The sequence below is a fragment of the Nerophis lumbriciformis genome, linkage group LG38, assembly GCF_033978685.3.
Source record: "Nerophis lumbriciformis linkage group LG38, RoL_Nlum_v2.1, whole genome shotgun sequence".
Classification (NCBI taxonomy): Eukaryota; Metazoa; Chordata; class Actinopteri; order Syngnathiformes; family Syngnathidae; genus Nerophis; species Nerophis lumbriciformis.
Window position 1 is genome coordinate 1,169,470 of NC_084585.2, and position 24,045 is coordinate 1,193,514.

The 24,045-nt window shown below is 38.7% G+C and overlaps 2 protein-coding genes across 3 annotated transcripts; one reads left to right on the forward strand and one right to left on the reverse strand.

Annotated features, from left to right (window-relative positions):
- The first annotated feature begins 606 nt into the window (after nucleotides 1–606).
- LOC133578318 (bcl-2-like protein 1) lies at nucleotides 607–9,460 on the forward strand. Of its 2 annotated transcripts, XM_061932656.2 has the most exons (3): nucleotides 607–708; nucleotides 4,649–5,144; nucleotides 7,622–9,460. In XM_061932656.2, the coding sequence occupies exons 2-3, from the start codon at nucleotides 4,713–4,715 to the stop codon at nucleotides 7,763–7,765; spliced, it is 576 nt and encodes a 191-aa protein (XP_061788640.1). In that variant the 5' UTR covers nucleotides 607–708; nucleotides 4,649–4,712; the 3' UTR covers nucleotides 7,766–9,460. The 2 variants fall into 2 exon arrangements, with proteins under 2 accessions (XP_061788640.1, XP_061788639.1); XM_061932655.2 differs by lacking the exon at nucleotides 607–708 and having other exon boundaries at nucleotides 4,437–5,144; nucleotides 7,622–9,454.
- Nucleotides 9,461–11,202: 1,742 nt separating this feature from the next.
- zbtb49 (zinc finger and BTB domain containing 49) lies at nucleotides 11,203–22,931 on the reverse strand. The gene is made up of 8 exons (XM_061932258.1): nucleotides 22,867–22,931; nucleotides 21,081–21,267; nucleotides 17,507–18,486; nucleotides 17,390–17,436; nucleotides 17,253–17,326; nucleotides 16,943–17,025; nucleotides 13,301–13,462; nucleotides 11,203–13,233 (listed from the first exon to the last, which is right to left on the reverse strand). The coding sequence occupies exons 2-8, from the start codon at nucleotides 21,230–21,232 to the stop codon at nucleotides 12,566–12,568; spliced, it is 2,166 nt and encodes a 721-aa protein (XP_061788242.1). The 5' UTR covers nucleotides 21,233–21,267; nucleotides 22,867–22,931; the 3' UTR covers nucleotides 11,203–12,565.
- Nucleotides 22,932–24,045: the final 1,114 nt, after the last annotated feature.

The following is a 24,045-nucleotide window of genomic DNA, read 5'->3' on the forward strand; positions in this document are numbered from 1 at the left end:
TCAATAATACACAAATATATATACTATATGTATCTTGTCAATAATACACAAATATATATAATATATGTATGTTGTAAATGATTCACAAATATATATACTATATGTATGTTGTCAATAATACACAAATATATATACTATATGTATCTTGTCAATAATACACAAATATATATACTATATGTATCTTGTCAATAATACACAAATATATATACTATATGTATCTTGTCAATAATACACAAATATATATACTATATGTATGTTGTCAATAATACACAAATATATATACTATATGTATGTTGTCAATAATACACAAATATATATAATATATGTATGTTGTAAATGATTCACAAATATATATACTATATGTATGTTGTCAATAATACACAAATATATATATATACTATATATATCTTGTCAATAAAAACATATTGACATCGTTCTACATGTCAAAAAGACATTTTTTGTTACACAGAAAACGTCAGAAGTGTGCAAAGTTTTTGTTCCAAAGGTTCACGCTGGGATGACGTCATCCGTACTACTAAACGTGTGGTCCGGCTTCAAAGTGCACGAGCATCGTGACGTCACCGTAGGTCACTTTCGTTAAGGTAGCTTCGCACGCGAGTGTCTTTGGTCAGGAAATTCCTCTGCTCAACATTTGACTTCTTTAGGATATCTGGGTCAATTTGAGTTTTTTTTCCTAAATAGATTTAGGTAAGTGCCTTTTGGTTAAAATTATACTTTATGTTTATAAAGTTTAAAAAAAAATCATAATCTGGCAACATGTTTTTCCAGGTGTTTTTTCTATCAGCATAAAAGTAATCATGAAAACATCTGTTGAAAATGAAATTTGAAGGGTTCTGTATGACACATTTATTGCAGGGTTTTCAATCGGAGGCCCGTGGGCCAAATCCGGCCCGCTGAAGCGTTTTGTTTGAGCCGCCAAACACAAACCATTCTGTTTCACAGAATACTGCATTATATGCATATTTGCTATTGTGAGTGGTCATGAGTTCCATTCCTATTTGTATTTCATTCACTCAATAATAAATACAAAGTAATGGATACTATATTAAAATAAATCATGAATGAAAAGGAGCAGGAAGAACGTTTTCTCTGCCCTCTATTTGCGGAAACACAACATTAGCTATTTAACTTTCAACTACTGAAGCGGCACTAAGTAACGTTTCTACATACTTGCCAACCTTGAGACCTCCATTTCGGGAGGTGGGGGGGGGGGGGGGGGTGGTTGGGGGCGTGGTTAAGAGGGGAGGAGTATATTGACAGCTAGAATTCACCAAGTATTTGATATATATATATATATATATATATATATATATATATATATATATATATATATATACATCCTGAAAATATGCAAACAAATCTGTGTTTAGATAATTGATACTTCAAACTTGCAAAAATGTAACATGAATATGAGATAACTTGGCTTCTGACAGCTTCAAATTGTAATGAATAAAATGGTAAAGTTGTTGATAAACAAGCAATTATTTTAATAATTAAATATGGTCATTTTAAATGAATTATTATGATAATTTAAAATTAGTTATTTCAAATGTGTTTATTTTAATGTACAGGTATAATTCTATGGCTGGATGTAATAAGGAGTCAGAAAAAATACAAATAAAAATACAATTAATTTTGATGTTTTCAGCAAAATATTGTAAAAATGTATTTCGTTTTGTTTTGTTTTTTAATTAATATATTTATTTTTAGGTAAGATAAACATAATAATACAATTTATCTCTAGTCTGGATGATTTAGTTCTTGTCACCCTGTTGTCCTCCCGTCATAAAAAAAAGGCTGTCCTCACTCAGGAGCTGGAGGGGGCGTGGCCTCCAGCCCCGCTGAAAATCAGGAGATTTTCGGGAGAATATTTGTCCCGGGAGGTTTTCGGGTGAGGCGCTGAATTTCGGGAGTCTCCCGGAAAATTCGGGAGGGTTGGCAAGTATGCGTTTCTACCTTCCTAAAATATTTCCATAACTTTTGGGATAATACATGGATTTACAACTAGTTGAATGGCCTGAGGGGGTCTGTTTTGCTCTAATGGGCACTTAGCAACTTGGAGGAGGGTGGCAGGAACACTGCCACACAAAAAAACTACAAATCTTCTGACTTGCTAGTTTACGTCATATGTCAATGCTCCTTTCCCCATTGGTTAAAAAGATGGAAGTCGATGCAAACGCCTGCGTGCCACCAGAAAAGTAAAAAAAGAAGAACGCCTACACGCTATTACTGCTATCATGGCCGAAGCTACAAAACAACCAAAGAAACGAAAAGTTTTGTCTGAGGAGACACAAAAAAGAAAAAGGAAGGTTACCCGGATAAAAGGACAGTCAAGGATCAACATTGGCCCGGATTTCATTCGCGGGCGTGAGCTCAAAGACAAAAATCAACCAAGTTCTTAAGTGGTTTAGGCCATATTTGTATTTCATAACATACAGCAAAAAATGAAAAATATCACCTTACTCAAAGTTGTACCTTTCCATCATCATATATTTTTTAGAGACAGAAACATTTATATTGTTTTGTACCACTTTCAAGTTTGTTGCATAAACTAACACCCTTGATTGACTTTCACTTTCAATTGTGTTCTAAAACTATACTTTTTTTGTACAAAAGCCAAAAGCAGTTAAGTTGTCACGTTGTGTAAATAAAAAAAGAATACAACAAATCCTTTTCAACTTATATTCAATTGAATAGACTGCAAAGACAAGATATTTCATGTTCACATTGACAAACAAATAGACTGTATGTACCTTTCAGCATTAATGGCGCCTTCACAGATGTGTAAGTTACCCATGTCTTGGCCACTAATACACCCCCATACCATCACACATGCTGCCTTTTACACTTTCACCCTAGAACAGTCCCCATGCTTCTTTTCCTCTTTGTTCCGGAGGACACGACGCCCACAGTTTCCAAAAACAATTTGAAATGTGGACTCATCAGACCACAGAACACTTTTCCACTTTGTATGAGTCCATCTTAGATGAGCTCGGGCCCAGCGAAGCCGGCTGCGTTTCTGGGTGTTGTTGATAAATGACTTTGGCTTTACATAGTAGAGTTTTAACTTGCACTTACAGATGTAGTGACCGACTGTAGTAACTGACAGTGGTTTTCTGAAGTGTTCCTGAGCCCATGTGGTGATATCCTGGCCGGTATAGCTCGGTTGGTAGAGCAGCCGTGCCAGCAACTTGAGGGTTGCAGGTTCGATCCCCGCTTCCGCCATCCTAGTCACTGCTGTTGTGTCCTTGGGCAAGACACTTTACCCACCTGCTCCCAGTGCCACCCACACTGCTTTAAATGTAACTTAGATATTGGGTTTCACTATGTAAAGCGCTTTGAGTCACTTGAGAAAAAGCGCTATATAAATGTATTTCACTTCACTTCACTATCCTTTACACACTGATGTCGCTTTTTGATGCAGGACCGCCTGAGGGATCCAAGGTCACAGGCATTCAATGTTGGTTTTCAGCCTTGCTGCTTACGTGCAGTGATTTCTCCAGGTTGTCTGAACCTTTTGATGATATTATGGAGCGTAGATGGTGAAATCCCTAAATTCCTTGTTGAGAAATGTTGTTCTTAAACAATTTGCTCAGGCATTTGTTGACAAAGTGGTGACCCTCGCCCCGTCCTTGTTTGTGAATGACTGAGCATTTCATGGAAGCTGCTTTTATACCCAATCATGGCACCCACCTGTTCCCAATTAGCCTGTTCACCTGTGGGATGTTCCAAATAAGTCTTTGATGAGCATTCCTCAACTTTCTCACTCTTTTTTGCCACTTGTGCCAGCTTTTTGGAAACATGTTGAAGGCATCAAATTCCAAATGAGCTAATATTTGCAAAAAATAACAAAGTTTCTCAGTGTGAAGATGAAATATCTTGTCTTTGCAGTCTATTCAATTGAATATTGTCAAGACTTGGTCCGGGGTGTTTGCTTTTCCAGGATGCAACAGAAAGTTGGCTCGTGCGAGACGGGAATGGAGGTACATGATTTATTTAATATATCAAAAAAGGAATAAATGAAAGCGCGCACAGTGGCGGAGAATAAACTATGAAAAAACAAAAAGACTATATACATGGAACCAAAACTTACTGTGACAAGGGACATGAAGCAGGATCATAGAGGAATGGACAGAGCATAAATGTGGTGCGGTATGGGGTGCGAGGTCGTCAGAGAAACAAACTGAAAAACACTGAACTTAAATACTACAGACATGATTAACGAAAACAGGTGCGTGACTCAAGACGTGAAACAGGTGCGTGACGTGACAGGTGAAAACTAATGGTTGCTATGGTGACCAGACAAGGGAGTGAAAAGACAGAAACTAAACAAAACATGACTTAAAACAAAACATGATAATACAGACATGACAAATATAAGTTGAAAAGGATTTGTTGTATTGACAACAAGGTGACAACTTCCCTGCTTTTGTCTTTTGTATTAAAAAACCCAACAGCATTGGTTGTAATATTTATTTTGTCATCTGGTTGCTTCCAGGCTCCTGTTGCTGAGTTCAGACTGGGCGAACCACCTTGAATCTTGACAGCCGAGCCATTTGTTGAGTCTGAAAGGATTTCAAGGTTTTTGTGCCGTGACGGACTGATTTCCCAATATGTACCCCAACAGAGAGCTGGTGGAGTTTTATGTCAAGTACAAACTGGCACAGAGGAATTACCCGTCGCCTCTGCTGATGTCTAAAAAGAGGGAGAGCTACAAGGCCCCTGAAGTGGCTGAAAAGAGCGCGTCGGCCCCGGACGAGGCGAGCGGCGACCACCCGCAGACGCCGTCGTGCCCGCATGGCGACATGGAGCTGGTGAAGGCAGCACTGCAGTACTCGGTGGACAGGTTTGAGCTGCTCTTTGCTCAAAGGTTCAGTAACCTGGACTCGTACATCGACATCATTTATGACGCCACCTATGGAAGCTTTAAGATGACCATGGACCAGGTGTTCCAGGATGGGATTAACTGGGGCCGCATAGTTGGCCTCTTTGCCTTTGGGGGCATCATTTCTGTGAAATGTGCAGAGAGAGGCCTGAGTGACTTGGTACCTTACATTGTGGACTGGATGACCAACTATCTGGACGAGCACATCAGTACTTGGATACAGAGCCATGGCGGCTGGGTGAGTATGATATCACGGATACAGTAGGGAAGGTCATCCTATGGATCTCGCGTGACGGGGAGGGGTGGGGCTTATCCTCTTGAAATGCAGTCTGCTGAAAATGGTGGAAAACGCCACTCTACATAACAACTGTGGTCAAAGTAGAGATGGACAATAATGCATTTCTTTTGATTGATTTTGTAATCACAATTATTTGCACGATCATTCATTCATTTAAAACATTAGTATTTATTGTACCACCAAAACTCAATTTTAAATATAGTTTTTTAAAAAGCCTGGATATACACACCTTTGCATTCAATGCCTTTTCTTTATTTTCAAGACTATTTACATTGTAGATTGTCACTGAAGGCATCAAAACTATGAATGAACACATGTGGAGTTATGTATTTTATGGACTATAAGGCGCACTTAAAATCCTATTTTTTCCCCTCAAAACTCAACAGTGCGCCTTAAAACCCGGTGTGCCTAATGTACGGAATAATTATGGTTGTGCTTATCGACCTCGAAGCAATTTTATTTGGTACATGGTGTAATGATAAGTGTGACCAGTAGATGGCAGTCACACATAAGAGATACGTGTAGACTGCAATATGACTCAAGTAAACAACACCAACATTTTATATGTTCCATTGAAAATATAGAACATTAGACACGGCGCTCAAAAATCTTTTAACATTTTTAGTAGGACTTTGGTAAGCTATGAAGCCACACCGCTTGATGGATTGTACTGTGCTTCAACATAGGAGTAATATTATGGTGTGTGTATAAGGTAAGACATATTATCTGCTGTTTTGTTTTGCAATATTATGCAAAAGTAACTTTTCTTCCCTTCTGGTACCTGCTGATCTGTATTTGGAATCTGCATAAGTCCTGAAAATTTGCACGCATCCGCCTTTGTAGTCTGTGTTGACACCGTAATGGATAAGCTTCTTCTTTTTCTCTATCTTCTTGTTATGTGACATTCATCCTCCACTGTTGCCATTTCTCATATAAAGTAGTGTAAAGTTCTTACTTATATCTGTCAGTAAACTCACCATGAAAGCACTAAAACATACCGGTGTAGTGACTTTACATTATTCACCCAAAGAACTTTAATTATTAGAGAGTTTCGGTCACGGGACACATTTCGGGCGTTGTTGTTGCACTAGTGAGCCACGGATGAGGAGATGCTGCTCCGTTATTGATTGAAGTAAAGTGTGAATGTCATTAAAACAGTTAGCTCCATCTTTTGACACTTCTTCCACTCCCGTCCTTGCACGCTACACTGCTACAACAAAGATGACGGGGAGAAGACGATGTCCAAGTGGAGGCACGTAAATAAGAGCGCCCACAAAACGGTGCATCCTGAAGAGACTGTCAGAAAGTGAGTTGAAGATGATGTGTAAAACATCATCTATGCAACATTTTGAGCAAATAACTACCATTACATGTTATGTAGACCAGCGGTCCCCAACCACCGGTCCGTGGATCGATTGGTACCGGGCCGCACAAGAAAAAAAAAGCTTTTTTGGATTTGTTGATTTAATTTAAAAAAAAAAAAAAACATTTTTTTTTCATGAAATCAACATAAAAAACCCAAGATATACTTACAATTAGTGAACCAACCCAAAAAACCTCCCTCCCCCATTCACACTCATTCACACAAAATGGTTGTTTCTTTGTGGTTCCTACATTATATATCAATATAGATGAATACAGTCTGCAGGGATACAGTTAATAATAACAATATATCAATATAGATCAATACAGTCTGCAGGGATACAGTTAATAATAACAATATATCAATATATATCAATACAGTCTGCAGGGATACAGTCCGTAAGCACACATGATTGTGTTTTTCTATGACCCCCCCCCCCCCCCCCCCCAGTCCGTGGGACAAATTTTCAAGCGTTGACCGGTCCGCAGTTACAAAAAGGTTGGGGACCACTGATGTAGACCACAAGGAACTATTTTATATTTAGAAAAAAAAAATAGTATGACCCCTCAGTGGCCTAGTGGTTAGAGTGTCCGCCCTGAGATGGGTAGGTTGTGAGTTCAAACCCCGGCCGAGTCATACCAAAGACTAAGAAAAAAATGGGAGCCATTACGTCCCTGCCTGGCACTCAGCATCAAGGGTTGGAATTGGGGGTTAAATCACCATAAATGATTCCCGGGCGCGGCACCGCTGCTGCCCACTGCTCCCCTCACCTCCCAGGGAGTAAACAAGGGGATGGGTCAAATGCAGAGGACAAATTTCACCACACCTAGTGTGTGTGTGTGTGTGTGTGACAATCATTGCTACTTTAACTTGAACTTTACTTTAGTGCGCCTTATAATCCGGTGCACCTTTTGTATGAAAATGGACCTGACTAGAGCATTCATCGGCAGTGCGCCTTATAATCCGGTGCGCCCTATGGTCCGGGAAATACTGTACATCTGTAGTTTTTTTGCTTTCAGCCCTAATGTCTTCACGTTGTCTCTCTCAAATCCAGGACTACTTCGCCGAGGTTTTCCTGGACAGTTCTGCAGCTGAAGTGGGAAAGCAATCGGAGAAGAGTTTAAGCTCCTGGATGCTGGCTGGAGGAACTGTGCTGACAGGAGCGTTGGTCGGCATGCTGGTGTGGAGGCTCAAGTGAAAGTGAAAGTGAAAGTGTTGAGTGGATTCATCTTCATTTCTACATAATACATAGAATGACTCAGTCTGTACATCAAATAACTTGATTAACTCTTTTAGTCAGATAATCACACTTGAATTTGGGGTCATCTTGATTAATCACAGGTGATGACTGGTTAATAGTTTATTAACGATCATCAATCTTCACCAAGACGTCACGTGATTGACATTGACAACACCCGAGGGTCTTGTGAGTTGACGCTGGCTGCTGCCACATCATTATTAAGAAAAAAATGACAGACATGAGGGCGAGAAAGGTTTGCGTACCTTCCGTTTATTGTATTTCGAATTCCCTAATACGAATCAAAAAACACATTTTGGGCCATTTTTTCTATTTTCATTTCTGAAACAAAATTATTTGATGACACTTTTTTAAAACGACAATAGGAATCCTGCTGAACAAAGGTGTTAGCGTTATGTTAAAAACATGCTAAAGTGAAGGTAAAGCTAAATACTGCTTCCAGCTCAATTTGTCATAACACAGATAAACACGCATTTTTGCATTTTGGATGAACATGAATTGGATTTTTGTGTTTATCTGGAAAAATAAAAATCCATAGAAGGAGACGTTTGTGTGTAAGTGTCTGAAAAACAACTGCTTTAAGTCATAACTTAAATGTTGACATTGAGCTAGACTTATAGTCTCTTCTCAAGGACAGGGCTATCACTTTTGCATTTTAAAGTCCCAATTAGGGCCTCTTTGCTACGAGATGTAATCCAATGCTATTTGGTTACAGTAGAAGAGAAAGTCAAACACAAATACAAATAGACGGAATAAAAATTGAAAGAGTAAATTAAACCAAATTTCTAGGTATAATCTCATGTAAAAATATACAACATAAAGTAGCAAGAAACACGTCAATAATGAATAAAGCAAAACATGTTCTAGACCAAAAATCACTTCATATTCTCTACTGCTCACTAGTGTTACATATCTGACTTATTGTGTGGAAATATGGGAAACAACTACAAATGTACACTTCATTCATTAACTGTGTTACAAAAAAGATCAGTTATAATAATACATCATGTTGGATATAGACAACATACAAACCATAAAACCTTAAACCAAAATGTATTGAATCAAAAATATTGAAATTCAATGATTTGGTGCATTTACAAACATCTAAAATGATACACAAAGCAAACTATAACCTGCTAGCCAAGAATGTACAACAATTCTCAACAAAAGAGGAGAAATATAATCTTAGAGAAAAATGTCATTTAAAACATTTGTACACACGTACAACACTTAAGACCTTCACTATATCAGTATGTGGATTCAATGATGAAATGGAATAAGTAAATAAATCAAACAATGTACTAATATGATCCACTTCAACAAACTCTTCACACTTTAAGTGTTTACAAAGTACAAAGAAGAAGAAGAACCATGATAAACATTCTCAATTTATTTCATCCATCATTCATTTTCTAGATAATCTTACTCATCTCACCATATGAAATATAACTTACTTCACCAATTATTATTTATGTACTTTTATTGTGATTACTTATGGAGTATATTGTGAATACATTTAGAACAGGAAGTGAACAAAAGTTTTTGCAACTGCTATGTAAAAGAAAAGGGGGAGGATTATAGTAGGAGTATCATGTTGTATGCATGCATGTGTAATGTATCATGTTGTATGCATGCATGTGTGATGTATCATGTTGTATGCATGCATGTGTGATGTATCATGTTGTATGCATGCATGTGTGATGCATCATGTTGTATGCATGCATGTGTGATGTATCATGTTGTATTGATGCATGTGTGATGTATCATGTTGTATGCATGCATGTGTGATGTATCATGTTGTATGCATGCATGTGTGATGTATCATGTTGTATGCATGCATGTGTGATGTATCATGTTGTATGCATGCATGTGTGATGTATCATGTTGTATGCATGCATGTGTGATGTATCATGTTGTATGCATGCATGTGTGATGTATCATGTTGTATGCATGCATGTGTGATGTATCATGTTGTATGCATGCATGTGTGATGTATCATGTTGTATGCATGCATGTGTGATGTATCATGTTGTATGCATGCATGTGTGATGTATCATGTTGTATTGATGCATGTGTGATGTATCATGTTGTATGCTTGCATGTTCGAAATAAACTCAACTCAACTCAATTGAATCCACCTGCAAATGTGAAATTAAGGGGCCTTATCTTATTATGGGCTCCAACTGAAATAGCACTATTTAATTAAAGTTGGTGGTTTGCTTTCTCCAAAATGAATATAAACATTCACCATATGTAAAATATAATATGAGTGAATTCATTGAACTTCACAAGTCATAACAATCATACCAACTTCTATTCTTGTCTTCATGAAAGAAACATGCTTGTATCATCATGAAACACCTTTAACTTAACAAAAAGGTGTGTTTCCTAAATAAATGAATATAAATGATATATATGAATGAGGTAGATTCCTCCACTTGGTCAGTTGAAAAGTAGCTTGCCTGCAGAAAAAGTATGTTTTAGATCTTCTCTAAACGAAACGTGATTGATGAGAAGTAAGTTTTGGTGGGTACGTAACGTGCAAACGCAGCGGCACACCGTGCTGTGCTCAGTCATTCAGTCTGGCATTTGTTGAAGGAAATTCAAATGAGTGTGGCTATTATAAACCAGCGAGTGTACGTGTCCTTGTAGTCTTGGCTGTTTGGAGACGCCACATAGTGTTGAAAATCAAAGTTATAACGGCATCAACATCGTTTGAAGATGAATACTAGAAGAAAACACTTGAATTCCCAATAGCAGCAACACTTGAAAGGTACATTTGATCAGACATGTTCCCAGGTAGCAAAAGACATTGATTCAATGTTGGTCTGATTGTTTGGGATTGAGGTTGAAAAATCAGTGTTGATTCAAAGTTGAATTACTGGTACAATTTCAACGATTGACTGACAAAGAGACTACTTTGCCACGCTTCTTGTTGAATGACCATAAATAAGAGTAATAAAATGATGATTTTTTTTAAGGAAGCGTTTAAAAAAAACTAAAGGAAGGTTGAATTGTTCACAATATATTTGTATTGTTAACATTTACTGTATAATGCAATGCATGGTTGAATCAATGTTAGAATAGATTGGAAATTCAATGTTAATAGCATCATGAATCACGGTTGATTCATTGTCAAAATTGGTCAGGAATTCAACGTTATTTCAACGTTGATCATAACCTAGTTGAATCATTGTCAGAATTGGTTGAAAATGTAACGTACTTTCAATGTTGACGTCTGACCAAATCTCAATTTTGATGCAGACTTTTTGCTCCCTGGGCATTATTTGCACAAAGTATTGGTATCGCCAAATTCTACTCAGTATCGGATCAAAAATAAAATGGGTGGTATCGCACATTAGAGACTACAACATGAGAAGAGTATTTTCCTTTTTTTATTCTCCAACAATATATGCATCATATCAGAAGGCAAAATATATTTCAAACAATTTTAAGTGCAGTGCAATACAAAAAAGTTCATTTGTTTAGTTTTCTACTAAGATGTGCTGCATAATGAGGTTATGATTAGGAAACTGCAGAGATTTATATTTTTCTATTTGGCCTCATGTTTTATTGGATGATAATCCAATAAAACATGCAGGGCATAGTTCTGAAATGATGCCGTTACAGAGTTTGTCCAGTAGAGGGTGCTCCTCCACAACAATAAGACCCTCACCTGTGGTCATGACTCATGAACCTCAGGTAGTGACCAGAAGAGCAAGAACAAGCGACCAAAACGACTTCTGGACTAACCCCTAAGGCGGGGGTCGGCAACCTGCGGCTCTTTAGCGCCGGCCTAGTGGCTCTCTGGAGCTTTTTCAGAAATGGAAAAAGATGAGGGAAAAAAATAGATTTTTTTGTTTTACTATGTTTTCTGTTGGAGGACAAACATGACACAAACCGCCCAAATTGTTAGAAATCCCACTCTTTATATTAAACATGCTTCACTGATTAGAGACTATTTGGCGAGGGCCGTTTTGTCCGACTAATTCTGGCGGTCCTTGAACTCACCGTAGTTTGTTTACATGTACAACTTTCTAAGACGTGTTTTATGCCACTCCTTTTTTGTCTCATTTTGTCCACCAAACTTTTATTGTTGTGCGTGAATGCACAAAGGTGAGCTTTGTTGATGTTATTGACTTGTTGGAGTGCTAATCAGGCATGTTAGGTCAGTGCATGACTGCAAGCTAATCAATGCTAACATGCTAGCTGTATGTATTTATTACACATTACGGTACATCATTATGCCTCGTTTGTATCATTTTATTTCCTTTACTTTTGTCCTCTGTAAATTGAATTTATATTTGCATGTTTCATGACACATTGTGTGCCATGTTGTTCCAGACCACAGCAAATGTTAGCCAGCTTGCAGAGATTGTAATAGAAGAAGTTTCCTTTAACTTGGACACACACATGTACACCTTTGGCCATTCTAAGACAGTCATTTCCAGGAGTTATCTCACCCTGTGAGAAGCCTCCATTTTACTAATGATTTCAAATGTGTAGAATAAATATTACATTTCTATCAACAAAGATTTGCGTCAGCCCGCGAAACACGGTCATTTTGATAGTAGGCTAATATAGACACTTACATCATGTGTTGCCTTCATCATAACACTTAAATAAGGCTTTTCATTTTTTGTGGCTCCAGACAGATTTTGTTTTGTGTGTTTTCGGTCTAATATGGCTCTTTCAACATTGTGGGTTGCCGACCCCTGCCCTAGGTGACAGACAGAAGTGTTATTGATCCATGTCGTTATCGTTCTGCAAAGTCTTCATGGCAAGGCCCCACAGAGTTACGCTGGATGTAAAGTTGCCTTCACCGGATCTGTAAGAGCCACTGTTGGAGCGAGTGGCCCCAGTCAATGTGGCACAGGGACTGTCCTGGTAGGGCTTGCCTCTCCCAATCTCACCTCCCAGAGGTCCGTTTTCCACATAGGGCCCATACACCACCTCTGGGGATAGGTGGGCTTTGGGCAGCTTCATGTGATCCGAAGCAGGCAACCTTTCCTGGTGTGAGGCTGAGAGGAGGTGATGAGGGACCAGAGTGCGCAGTTCTGGAAGGGAGCTTGAAGCTGGGCTGAGCTGGATGTCCAAAGGTGGAGGAGTAGGTGTTGAAGGCTTCTCAGGTCCTGTGTGAGGCATCAATGCGGGAAAAGTCTGCTCACCTGTGGTGACATTGTTCAGACAGACACTTTTGGTAAGAGGCGTGTCTACGTCTGCACTAGCAGTCTGGTCCGAGGCGACGGCGCCATCAGCCGGCGCACCCTTGCAGTGCATGTTGCTGTGTTTCCTCAACATGGCCGAACGGGTGAAGCTTTTTCCACAAGTGGTGCAGAGGTATGGTTTCTCTCCAGTGTGGGAGCGGATGTGACGCTGCAGGTCCCCGGAGCCGATGAAACACTTCCCTGCGCAGGTGTGAGATATGGCGTGGTGATGAAGTACAAGAATGAACCAAAGACGATGCGCGCCTACCGCATGTGGGACAGCTGTGTGGTTTCTCCCCCGCGTGGCAGGCTTTGTGCTTCAGGAGTTTCCTGTGCGTGTTGAAGGATTTTCCACACTGGTCACAGGTGAACATCTTGTCTGTGGCGTGGGTCCTCTTGTGTTCTTTCAGGTTGCTCAAGTTGTTAAACCCTAAAGGACATTTAGTCAAGTTGTCATTTCCTCTCCATATGAATGATCTCAAAAGCAAACAGGACATAAAAGTTCTTCAATGGGATTATCTCCTATGCATATAAAACACTTCCTGGTGGAATAGTCCGAATGTATTGCTTTGGCTCCGCAGTTATATTCTCAACTGTTTTTCCGTGGAGGTGTTTCCAGATTGCAAATGAAAGCACGCTCCACCCTCTCCAAATGTATCCATTTATCTTTTGAAAAGGTACACTAATTCTATATATTTCCTGACAAGGTTGAAGATAAACTTGATAAACAATAGATTCAATATTCAGGAAGTACACCTGCTGCACACTTTCAGATCAATTCAAAGAGTGCATTAAAAAAAGTTGAATGTCATTTCGTGCCACGATTACTTGAAAATACAACTTTATATTACCATTTGTTGTTTCCTCATAGCTTTTCGTTAAGATGACCTATTATGCAAAACCAACTTTTCTCACCTGTTTGTGTTTTTGGGATCTGCATGAGTCTTGAAAATGTGAAAGGAAAATATGTAGATATTTATAAAACAATCTTGCCTTCCAAACGGGTTGTCAGCGGATATCTCAATATTACCCAAAGATCTTTGCACAACTCCGCCATTATAGTCCGACGCTGTTAGAAGTTACTTCTTTTTCTCTAAGCTCTCGTTGTGGGGCAGACGGGCTCGTACATGGACATGGATCTTTCGCTGTTGCCATTTCTAATATAAAGTAGTGTATAGTTTAAACTTATATCTGTCAGTAGACTCGCTACGGAAGTGCTAAAGACTACAACAAAGATGACGTGGAGAAGACGCTGTCCAAGTGGAGGCACGTAAATAAGAGCGCCCACAAAAGGGTGCATCCTGAAGAGACTGTCAGAAAGTGAGTTGAAGATGATGTGTAAAACATCATCTATGCAACATTTTGAGCAAAGAAGCAGCATTACATGTTATGTAGACCACAAGGAAGTCTTTTACATTTATAAAAGGCTTGTCTAAATTAGGGATGTCCCGATACAGGTTTTTGCACTTCCGATCCGATACCGATATTGTTTTTGCACTTCCGATCCGATACCGATACTGACCGATACCGATACTGACTGATACTGGCCTATCCGAGCATGTATTAAAGTTTAAAGTTATTTAGCCTACTTAGTTGTCAGAATCATGTTGAAAAGGGTTTTAGTACTCTTGATAACAACTAGCCAGCTGAATTAGGGGAGTTTGAATAATACACAATGGTTGGTAACAAGAAACTGACCTGTTTATTCAAGGATAAACACAAAATAGACAAAATTATACATGACAAACAAAAATAGCATCATTGAAAGTAGGGCTGGGCGATATGGCCTTTTTTTAATATTGCGATATTTTAAGGCCATATTGCGATACACGATATATATCTCGATATTTTGCCTTAGCCTTGAATGAACACTTGATACATATAATCACAGCAGTATGATGATTCTATGTGTCTACATTAAAACATTCTTCTTCATACTGCATTAATATATGCTACTTTTAAACTTTCATGCAGAGAGGGAAATCACAACTAAAAAAATCACTAATTTTTTCATATGGTGTTGATCTGGACATTTTTGCCTCGGCATTTTGATGGTGTGGACGTGTGGCACCAAATGGAGATAAGCGTCTCGACAGACGTTACAATATTTGAACAATGATGACGAAAACTGTTTTCTCTGGCGCGTCCGTGTGTCGAAAATTGTTATGCGCTTATTTTTTATTTGATTTTGTGCGTAGCATATAATTGCTATGCGCAGAGGACGTTTGAGCAGTGCGCACTTGCACAGGCACGCACCCTAGAGGAAAGTTTGCTAGCCCGGCTGCGCTAGCATCACAGCTAACGTTAGCATGCTGCTACCTCTCTGCTCCGTGAGGACGTATACGTATGTGACGTATGACGTGACAGTATGTGACGTATGACGTGACAGTATGTGACGTATGACGTGACAGTATGTGACGTGTGTAAGAAGGTGCGCTTGCTGTCTGTGAGAGGGAGACACAGGAAAGAGTGAGAAGAGCCTGTCGTGTAATGCCAGCAGCTAAAAGCAACTGTGTGAGAATCCACAGACCTGTGGATGTGTTGAAGGTGTGCTGGAAAATGCGGAACGGAAATTAGGGAGCAGCAGAAAAGTGGAATATATTATTTAAATCGGTGCGTTGGAAAACACGGACCGGAGTTTTTTTTAATCTGGATCAGCATTTTCCCATGCCTTGCCGATACGCATTTTTTTGCAAATATCGGCGGCCGATCCGATCCAAATATCGGATCGGGACATCCCTAGTCTAAATATGTAAATCCAGCTCACAATGACATCACCACTGAGCCAGCTGCAAAAAAGGCACCCAAAACTGCATGCATGCTCACGCCAAAATGAGGCGTTGGCATTGTTTAACACAAGTATCCAACATTGTAACAACATTTATCAGTCAGAAAAGACTCAATTCATCATAAGTTGCCTTTGAGATTTGTGCAGGACGTAAAAACATTTTTAAAAATTGTCTTTTTACTTATTTAAACATAAGTCCGAATATATAAAATATCAAACATGTAATGTTCTTTTTTTATTTGGACTCTTTGGAAGGCATTTTCATCATTTAATGCCACTGGTTTAAAATAAGTCATTATCATTATTATTGTCATTATGCAAATGTAGACACATTGAAAACTGACAACTGCTTGACATTTACACAAAAATACATGTTTGGTATTTTTCTTTAGGACTCAAGTTGATTGAGAGATTTGAGCAAAAAAGTTAAAAAAGTGTTTTTTATGCCCTTAATTAAAGCAGCAAACCTTTTGACTAGGGAGTTGTATTGGGTTTAAAAAGATTGTCCAAAAGCCGACTACATGATAAGTAACTATGTATGTAAAAAAAACATACAAATAAATAAAATATCATTATAATATAATGGATATATAATTAATAATTGTTATAATTGGTTGTTAAGAGTATGTGAAAATACTTTTGTGACAACCTCCTTAAAGTTTTGTAATCAATCAGAAATATCAAGCAGCTAAAATGCGGGTAGGTGTGGAGAGTCTTTTGCATTTTCCCATCATCCCTTGTAAAGGCTTTCAATGTTTAAATTTGTTATGCTGATTGGAAAGTTCAATGAGCAGGATGTGTTATGTGTGACCATGTTTGTTGAATTTGTGTGCTAGTTGAATCTTTTTTCCTGCACCTTGACTAGGGAAGGTTGTTTGGATTGGGTCATATGAGTGAATGATGTGCATAGTTTGACATTGTTGTACAATTAATAGCCACTGACTTGAGTTACTTTCGTAAGCCTTCAAATGGCGATAAAAAGACAACTATCAGACCGCTAAAATACAGCAAAACATGAGTGAAAGAACAAAGAAGTCATGTGATGTTTAAAAGATAGGGCAAATGATGCATCTTGTACATCTCTTTGAATTGAAAATGCTTGTGTTTGGAGAGATGGCTCACCTCGACCACATATATCACACAGGTGGGGTTTCTCTCCTGTGTGGACCACCTTGTGACGGTGGACATCACCAGACGCTGTGAAGCTAGGGAAAGAATATTCAATTCATCCAAAAACAAAAATGACCATTTGTTGCTGAGAAATCCTTCACAAATGTATTCTACTAATCCTATCTGCATGTTTGACAGAATTGAGGGCAAACGTTTGAATTGATTTTGGACTTCTCTCTTTTTTTAAAATCTTTGTTCCATTCTAAAAAAAGAGAACCTTTCCAAAATCATGAAGATGTATTGAAATCCGTGAGATATTTACCTTTTGCCACATAACTCACAGATATAAGGTTTCTCTCCAGAATGTCGTCGCAGGTGTGTCTGTAAATTCCCAGCCTGGGAGCAAACAAGCCAGTCTTACAAACAGCAATGCAAATGAGTTGATGGGGTGGGTCCTACCTGGGAGAAGTTCCTTCCACAGATGTTACACTCGAATGGCTTCTCGCCTGCAGCCAAGCAAAAGCACCGTGGTAAAAATGAAAGTGATAGTGACACGGGTGATTGTGGACAGTTTACCTGTATGTGATCGTTTGTGCATCTCAAGGTTGCTGGGGTGTTTAAAGATCTTCCCACAAACGTTGCAGCAATATTTATGTAGCGTTTGCTGCGCCACACTCGGCACGTCCTCCTGGTTCGCCAGCGAAGGTCTGGGTATTTCAGCATCTGATGGGGTCTTAGTTGTGTCTTCCCTTTCAGCGACAATATCTTCAGCTTCAATCTGGACCTCTTTGGCGCAGCTAAGGATGGGCTCGCTGACTGGTTCTGCCAACATTTCCTCCAAGGCCTTCTGAGCGCGTAAGTAGTTGTATTTCTTTAGGTAGACGGTCTTCTTTGGACGCATTGGCTTATCGAGCATGGAGTCTGCATGGTCAGCGTTTAAGCTATCGGAGGGTGTCAGTGCAGAGACGTGGCTCTTGTCAAGGGCCAAGGAAGAATTGTTGGGCTGGACTGTGTTTGAGTGATTTTCTCCCTGGCTAACCCCGAGATGACACTGGGACTCCTCCACCACAACTGAAGGGCCCGGGCTCTGACTTGAGGCCTGAATCTGTTTGAAGTACTGCTTACTGTAGAAGTTGCGGAGCTTATAACCATGGACTAACTGCTTTTCTACAGGTGCCTGGTTGCAGCTGTTAGGCACAGAAACCGCCATTCTTCTGGCTTGCTCCATGAAGCCGGGCCTGGGTACTTCAGATGGACAATGGAGGTGGACATCATTGGGCAGGCTGCTCCCTAGGAGGCAGTCGTGTTCTGAAGTCAGCATACCAGGCAGAGAGAAGGATGGCATTTCCACCGGCTTGAGGAAGGTGTTACACATGCTTTGGACGTTAGGGACTTGCAAACACTGAGCGATGTCAAGGAGTGCCTGCACGTTGTCCTGGTTGATGTCAAGATGGGAGGTGTACATGTAGTCCAGGATTTGGCCGATGCCTCCCACATCCTGGATAACCAAGTTGAACACTTCGTTTTTCTGACTCGGGGAATTCTGGAATAAAGACCTGGAGATATCAGAGAAGCAAAAAGACTTTCAAATCTTGACTTTAATGTGTAGTGTTTACCTAATCAACTCATGGATAACTAAAAAAAGCAAGATGCTAGAGATGTGTCATGGGCGGAAGAGTAATAAGTCTTTTGTTTGCGAGTGGTTATTTAAGTGCTAATTGCCCACACTGCCTTCGTATGCGCTCCACTGGACTGTCTCAAAAAGTACTTTTTCATTGTTTTGTTAAAGGAGATCTGCACTTTCTTAGGGAAATGATGCCTATCATCTACAATCGTGAGAGACAAGAAAAGACTCGTCTTTTTTTTAGGATTCTAAAGATTAAAAAAAAACTTGCAAGATGCGGCTCATGGAATCACTTATGTTGCCTTCAAAAAACTAGAAAACCCTCTATCAATGTTTTATATACATGCTGTAAGTATAAACTATATATGTATGTATGTATATGTATACACATATATATATATATACTGTATATATATATACAGTATATGTGGGTATATATACTGTGTATATATATATATATATATATATATATATATATATATATATATATATATATATATATATATATATATGTGTGTGTGTGTAGTATATATCATAGCAGTCTGTCGAGCGTATATATACATGTCGGTAGTATACAGTATATACATGTATACATATATGTGTAAATGTGTATAAGTATATGTGTGTTTATGTATATATGTGTGTGTGTATATACAGTATACACACACACATTTGTATACACAACTACATACACTGTCCAGCTAGCTGTACAAACAAAGCATGAAATGTGGGCTAATACTTTACAGATACTGTATTATGATTGTTCATGTTCTTAGTCAGTACAGATTGCTGTCCCATCACATTGTGTTGTGTATTACAAACTAAAAGCCACTCAGCTGCTGACGCAGAAGCTATCTTACAGCTAATGCCACCGCAAGGAGATATGTTACTATGCTAGAAAAAGTTTCTCAGTGTTTGCTCTTATAATAGCAGTGTTCAATGTTGCTACAGCTTATTGTACCAATACAAAACGTAAATCAAGTTGGCACTTTTTCCATGCATATTTAAAATGATTCGCTCTAGTAGGGCTAATCAGAGATTATTGTGAGGTTTTGTATTAGTGTTCCTAAAAATCATATATACCGGCCCCCAGACACATTTTTTCCTCTAAATTTGTAACCTGACTCTGGCCAGATCCTTGCAGTTGGCTGAGCTCCACACAAGGGTCTGGGCTCGAAGACATTGCAAACTCCTTCCAAATAGCAAAAATAATGAACCAATCAGGATCGCCATGAACTGATTAATGTGGGCCCCGACTTAAACAAGTTGAAAAACTTATTGGGGTGTTACCATTTAGTGGTCAATTGTACGGAATATGTACTGTACTGTGCAACCTACTAATAAAAGTCTCATGACCATAGTAAGTCATTTCATAGATGTGACTGTTTGATTGAAACAACAATGCGCTGCGTCGTGTGCTGACATTGATTCTGCTATTGCAACTGTTTTGTCCAATCTATCCAATATTAATTCTTTAAAAGATGAACAGAGAAGGGTTTTGAAGGCATTTATTGGTGGCAAGGATGTTTTGGCCCTTCTTCCGACCGGTTTGGATTTCCCAGCGCCGCTCATCGGCGTCACGGCTTGATTTCCATGTGAGTGCTTGAAGTAGCACCTCATTCAAGATGACGGACAAGTGCTTTATCCAATCACATACAATGATTTTTTTTACAAGGCCCCGCCTTCTGAAATACATCTCCTATTGCGAAGTCCCAGATCAATGTGTGGAGCTCAGCCAACTACAAGGATCTGGCCAGAGTCAGGTTACTAAATGTAGCCCCCCCGAATCAAAATAATTTCCCAGGCCTGTTCTTGAGGCATTATTTGTAGACTACTTTTGCATGAAGGTTATTTATAGCCTACGTTTTATTGTACCACAGAATTTCATAGGTGGGAGACAATTCTGGTTAAGGATTGGGACAAGGGTTCACCTAATGAAAACACCAACCTGGATAAAATCATATTAATATTTTTACAATATTTGCCACAAGAAGAGTATAAATTGGTGAACATTGTAATTATTCAGATCCAAATCTTGTCTTTTTAACAGTGAATATTTTCTGACAAAATTATAAAGAAAATAACTATAATGAAAGTCTTTTGAACGGCTCTTCAACATTTTGAGATTATTTTCAGATGGCATCAGTGACTTTAATGAGAGATGCAATAAATAGCATCTTTTTTTACATTTCAAACATGATCTAAGACCTCTGTTGGTGTTGCCCATGGCATTGAGTAGATCACAAGTGATGCATGCCAATACAGTGCATGCCAATACAGTGCATATGACATATTGAGTAGATCACAAGTGATGCATGCCAATACAGTGCATATGACATATTGAGTAGATCACAAGTGATGCATGCCAATACAGTGCATGCCAATACAGTGCATATGACATACATGGCATTGAGTAGATCACAAGTGATGCATGCCAATACAGTGCATATGACATACATGGCATTGAGTAGATCACAAGTGATGCATGCCAATACAGTGCATGCCAATACAGTGCATTTGACATACCTGAAATAGGAGCTGAAAGCAGCGAGGACATTTTTGTGGGCTTTGAAGCAGACTCCCTTGACCACCAGCATGCAGTCACACAGCATGCCCTGAATCCTTTGCTCCTGCAGCTGCTGCAGCAGGTAGGAGCTGTGGCTGGAGAGTGTGTCCATGCCTAGAAGCACTCCTGCATCACGCTGTTATTAAGCTGGACAAAGAAAGACATGAGTCAAACACTGATGGTAGCATAAAAGTTATTACGCTGGCCAAAGAAAGACATGAGTCAAACACTGATGGTAACATAAAAGTTATTAAGCTGGGCAAAGAAAGACATGACTGATGGTAACATAAACAAGTACATGCATTATCCTGCTGTAGCCTACACATCATGATGGTAACATAAACAAGTACATGCATTATTATCCTGCTGTAGCCTACACATCATGATGGTTACATAAACACATTATTATCCTGCTGTAGCCTACACATCATGATGGTTACATAAACACATTATTATCCTGCTGTAGCCTACACATCATGATGGTTACATAAACACATTATTATCCTGCTGTAGCCTATACATCACGATGGTAACAAACACTTTATTATCCTGCTGTAGCCTACACATCATGATGGTAACATAAACAAGTAAACACATTATTATCCTGCTGTAGCCTACACATCATGATGGTAACATAAACACATTATCCTGCTGTAGCCTACACATCATGATGGTAACTTAAACACATTATTATCCTGCTGTAGCCTACACATCATGATGGTAACATAAACACATTATTATCCTGCTGTAGTCTACACATCATGATGGTAACATAAACACTTTATTATCCTGCTGTAGCCTACACATCATGATGGTAACATAAACAAGTAAACACATTATTATCCTGCTGTAGCCTACACATCATGATGGTAACATAAACACATTATTATCCTGCTGTAGTCTATACATCATGATGGTAACATAAACACATTATTATCCTGCTGTAGTCCACATCATGATGGTAACATAAACACATTATTATCCTGCTGTAGTCTACACATCATGATGGTAACATAAACACATTATTATCCTGCTGTAGTAACATAAACACATTATTATCCTGCTGTAGTAACATAAACACATTATTATCCTGCTGTAGTCTATACATCATGATGGTAACATAAACACATTATTATCCTGCTGTAGTCCACATCATGATGGTAACATAAACACATTATTATCCTGCTGTAGTCTACACATCATGATGGTAACATAAACACATTATTATCCTGCTGTAGTAACATAAACACATTATTATCCTGCTGTAGTCTACACATCATGATGGTAACATAAACACATTATTATCCTGCTGTAGTCTACACATCATGATGGTAACATAAACACATTATTATCCTGCTGTAGTCTACACATCATGATGGTAACATAAACACATTATTATCGTGCTGTAGTCTACACATCATGATGGTAACATAAACACATTATTATCCTGCTGTAGTCTACACATTATGATAGTAACATAAACACATTATTATCCTGCTGTAGTCTACACATCATGATGGTAACATAAACAAGTAAAAACATTATTATCCTGCTGTAGTCTACACATCATGTTGGTAACATAAACAAACACATCAAGCACACACACCTAGCGTGCTAACTACGAGGTTTGGCTACAAAACAAGCAGGCCAAATTGACTGAAATGTCGTAGCGCCAAATCTTACTAGTTATCGTGTAGAAATAAGAGATAACTTAATGTCGGCTTGATATTGTTGTGGAAGACATACTTGATATTGTTGTGGAAGACATACTTGATACGCTTTTTCACCAACTCTTGTTATGGGGATTTGGGGCTACTTCCGGGTACAGAATGGCTTCCGGATACAGTTTTAAAAAAGAGAAGCACCAAAGTATTGTTGATAGACCACAATTAAAATTATATGTTGTTTATTGGTATGTCATGTAAAAAAACATATATTTAAATGAAGCTCTGATACAATTTTTTAAACGTATTTTAGAGGGCCAGAACATTGTTTTGGAACACGTGCGCACACACGGAATACTACTGGTGAAGGACACTCATACGTCTGGCGTCATAGACATGTTCTAAGGGTACGCAGCATGGAGCGCTACTGCCTACTAGCGCTGACGAGACGTGGGGCCGCCATCTTGGAGTGGTGATCCGCTCCACTTAGTGCAATTCATTTGGCAGGAGCAATGAACTGTCAGCGCATTTAATTCATTTTACCTCACTGAATACCACTCATTTTCACCCGCTTTTTTGTCATACGTGTAGCTATGATAAAGGACACATGTTTTATTATTCATAGTTTGCTTAACAGTTATAGAATAGTCTTATATGCTATAAGTGACCATTGATTGATTGATTGATTGATTGATTGATTGATTGATTGATTGATTGATTGATTGATTGATTGATTGATTGATTAATTGATTGATTGAAACTTTTATTAGTAGATTGCACAGTGCAGTACATATTCCGTACAATTGACCACTAAATGGTAACACCCGAATTAGTTTTTCAACTGGTCCACGTTAATCAATTCATGGTAAAGAAGTCCGAGATCAAAACTGGGAATATAATCCCAGAGAAGGGTCAGCTATTTTTAAATTGAAGAAACAATGTGATTAGGTTATATATACATGTGTATATCCTACAAAAACAATGTATGAATACAATAGATATCCATATATCTTATAGACTGTATCTCTGTTGCTACAGCAGCAGAGAGTTTATTCTGTCTTGACACTTTGTATTGATATTTTGTATTCCATCCTTCCCTTAAATTATCATGTTTACAGTGATGTTTTATATGTATTCTTTATGTATGTCGCTTTGGATAAAAGCGTCTGCCAAATACTTAACATAAACATATATAAACACCTGAAAGTCTTTATATCAGCTAAAACCACCAATCTGTTTCACTGGATTCAGAATAAAAGCA